Here is a 3,164-nt window from a genome sequence, read left to right as displayed (position 1 = left end):
GACTGTCCGAGCACATGGCAAGTGGGAGTCTTTTTTATTATTATTATTTCGTCCATGTTACCATAAGAACTGGATTATAATATCCTGTTGTATTTTTTTTTTATCAATTCAGACAAATATTGCTTTCTTTTACCACCAGGCCCCGAATTTCGATTGGCTGAGATGAGTCATGTGACCAGGAATTGGCTGCAATTTCGCCCATAGTCTTCAGTTTAGTAGACCCTGGTCCCCATACGCTAGTAATATCACCAATATACACAATTATTAAAGCCCGCAAATGCCGTCATAGCAGGAACGCAAAATAAATCCTAGCTTTTTGGATGTTATTTTTTGCGTATGTTGGTGTCGCTGGACGCCCTTTTTGCCCAGGCGAAGCGATGAATTTTGAATTTGAGAGGGAGATTGGGTTCATCAACAGCCAGCCTTCCCTTGCAGAGTGCCTGACGTCTTTCCCCGCTGTCCTGGAGTCATTTCAAACTTCATCAATCAAGGACTCGACAGCAATTCCACCTCCTTTCGAGCACACCATCCCTAGTCTGAGTCCCTGCACAGGCAACCAGGCGCGACCGAGGAGCCAAAAGCGAACAGCCTCCAATGGCCTCCAGCTCCGGACACAAACAGCACCGCCGACGCAGCACCAGCAAGGCCCGGCCCCGCTGTCGGGTGGTGCACCCCTGGCCCACGAGTTCCCATGGATGAAAGAGAAAAAATCCTCGAAGAAGTGCCCCAAGCCCGGAGCCACTGCTGCAGCAGCAGCAGCCTCCCCTTCTCAGGCATCCTCCGGCTACACAACCGCGGGACTGGAGTCCCCGACAGGTACGTTTATCAAAGCAGTGAACGCGTTTGTTCTGCATTTTTTTCATTTTGGACATTTTTCCCTGAATGGTTCGTGTTTCGAATAGATGTCAATGTAGCGAAAATTCTAAAGAATCGTATTGCCTACTATTATTATTACAGTAAGTTTTCACATGCTTCTATTTTTACGCAATTAAAAGATGTTCTGCCGAAATTGTTCTTTGTCCTATTTGTATGTGATGTACAGCATAACCTGCTTTGGATGGGCTAGTATTTCACTTCTCACGAGCTCTCTGTATTTAGGAATAACGGTGTAATTTCATCTGATGTCTACATTTCAAGCACCATTAAGCATGCATGGTTGTTGTGCATATATATTTTAAAATCCCGTTGCTGTAATGTCTTTAAAAGATAAATAAGGCACCCCTCCCCCATTTCTTAGCATATACAGGCTACAAAACTGTGCACATTTTGAAAGATTACCATCCTGCAGATAGTAGATCTTGATCTATAATAATGATTTAATCGCAATTGATGTCAGCTGCGACTCGATATTCATTCATAACCACGTTTCATGGCTTGGGGAGCCATTTTGGATATCAGTAGCCTATATATTGTGAAAGCTGTGGAACACTACAAAATATGGGGCTTACTGAAATGCTTGTGCACCACGCTGGTCTATTACCACAAGACATGCCTAACCATTGCAGTCATTGCTACATGACAAGCCCAAACCGCAGGGCTGTTCTACACTGGGATTTTATTGTCATCTGGACAATTTCCCACATGAAGTTAGATGACTTCGCCTTTTGTATGGGACTTATTTCTGTTTTAATTCTTGCAGAGGCTCAAGGTGGACTGGATAATGGTAACGGTTCACGGAGGTTGAGGACCGCATACACCAACACGCAGCTACTTGAATTGGAGAAGGAGTTTCACTTTAACAAATACCTCTGTCGGCCCCGGCGCGTTGAAATAGCAGCACTTCTGGATCTAACAGAGCGCCAAGTCAAAGTGTGGTTTCAAAATCGACGCATGAAGCACAAACGGCAGACTACGCACCACCGGGATGGGCAAGAAGGCGAGCCCAGCGGTTTCGAGCTCCTGGAGGGAACCGACGCTGCTTCACCGTATTCGAGCCAATCTGTGGAAGTATCTGGTTCTGGCTCTGGTTCGGCCGCAGCCTCCGAGAGTGAGACTTGCCCGACAACTGCTTCCTACACGAACAGTGCGGACAAAAGCCAGCCCACGCCTGAAGAGGGCCAGGCGAACCAGCCGGAGCCTGCATCTGTTCCTGACACAGCGGTTCACTCCCCCCCGTATCCAACGCCTACTGCAGATAACCCCACTACAATGGCTGAGGGCCGAGCAGCTGGGCCGGAGCATTCGTTCACAGAGCCGCAGGATGCCACCTCTCTACCCGATTTGAATTTCTTTTCGGCGGACTCCTGCCTACAGATTTCGGACGCTTTATCGCCGAGTTTGCAGAGCTCACTGGACAGTCCAGTTGACTTTTCCGAGGAAGATTTTGACTTGTTTACGAGCACCCTTTGTACTATAGATTTGCAACATTTACAGTTCTGAAAAAAAAGACATCAGAACGCATACAAGAACAATCGAACTACATCTTATTGCAGTCATGAATGCTTCTCGACCGCAACATTCCTATGACAGAAAAAGAGTGAAAATAATAATTTACCTAAAGATTTTTTTAAAGAAAGAAAAACAAAAAAAAAAAGCCGTGAAACAAAGCCTACACGGAAATAAATTGTCCATTATTTTGAAAATACGATGTAATCTTTTTGAATACACACCGGGATGGCCCCTGTCGAAGTTTCAGGTATTTTATTGCCTTTTGATTCTCGGATTTTAGTTGGTATCGACTAACAGATGAATGGTTGCGGACTTTTTCAGTGAAATTCAATCATTGGAATCTCAGGAATTGTGTCAGACATAAGGGTAGTTGAACTGCTTTTAGGAATTCTCCCAAGGCGGGCGTTGTCCCTATTGAATAATTTTAGAACTAGTTTATTTATTGAGATTCTTTAATAGTAAATTTCAAATTTATTTATTGTACGTTATTTTCATAGTTGAAATAATAATAAAAAACAAAAAACAAAAAAAACAAACGAGTGTGATTGATTCTCTAAGGTTTAACGAATTCTTTCATTAAGAATGTTTATTTAATTTAATACAAAATCAAGACATTCATTTTAAGAATTTGTTCTTTCTCCTTGATATTGATGCATTGATGTATTTTGATGAAACTACACTATTCAGTTTGCAGGTTTAATAATTTTTTTGAGGAACATTATTAACAGTAGCTATAAAAAGATTACTATTATTATTATTAATTTGTTAGCAACATT

The 3,164-nt window shown here is 42.7% G+C and overlaps 1 protein-coding gene across 1 annotated transcript; it reads left to right on the top strand.

Moving 5' to 3' along the window:
* Positions 1-2,888, top strand: hoxb2a (homeobox B2a). The gene is made up of 2 exons (XM_079828166.1): positions 1-816; positions 1,640-2,888. The coding sequence occupies exons 1-2, from the start codon at positions 321-323 to the stop codon at positions 2,377-2,379; spliced, it is 1,236 nt and encodes a 411-aa protein (XP_079684292.1). The 5' UTR covers positions 1-320; the 3' UTR covers positions 2,380-2,888.
* The last annotated feature ends 276 nt before the right edge of the window (positions 2,889-3,164 follow it).

This window comes from Gobio gobio (genome assembly GCF_949357685.1).
Source record: "Gobio gobio genome assembly, chromosome: 1".
Taxonomy (NCBI): domain Eukaryota; kingdom Metazoa; phylum Chordata; class Actinopteri; order Cypriniformes; family Gobionidae; genus Gobio; species Gobio gobio.
Note: the sequence above shows the minus strand (reverse complement) of the source record. Positions and strands in the feature narration are given on the sequence as shown.

Coding starts and splice junctions, on each gene's coding strand:
- hoxb2a (XM_079828166.1), top strand. CDS start 321: ATGTTATTTTTTGCGTATGTTGGTGTCGCTGGACGCCCTTTTTGCCCA. Junction 817..1,639: donor GGGACTGGAGTCCCCGACAG/GTACGTTTATCA, acceptor TAATTCTTGCAG/AGGCTCAAGGTGGACTGGAT.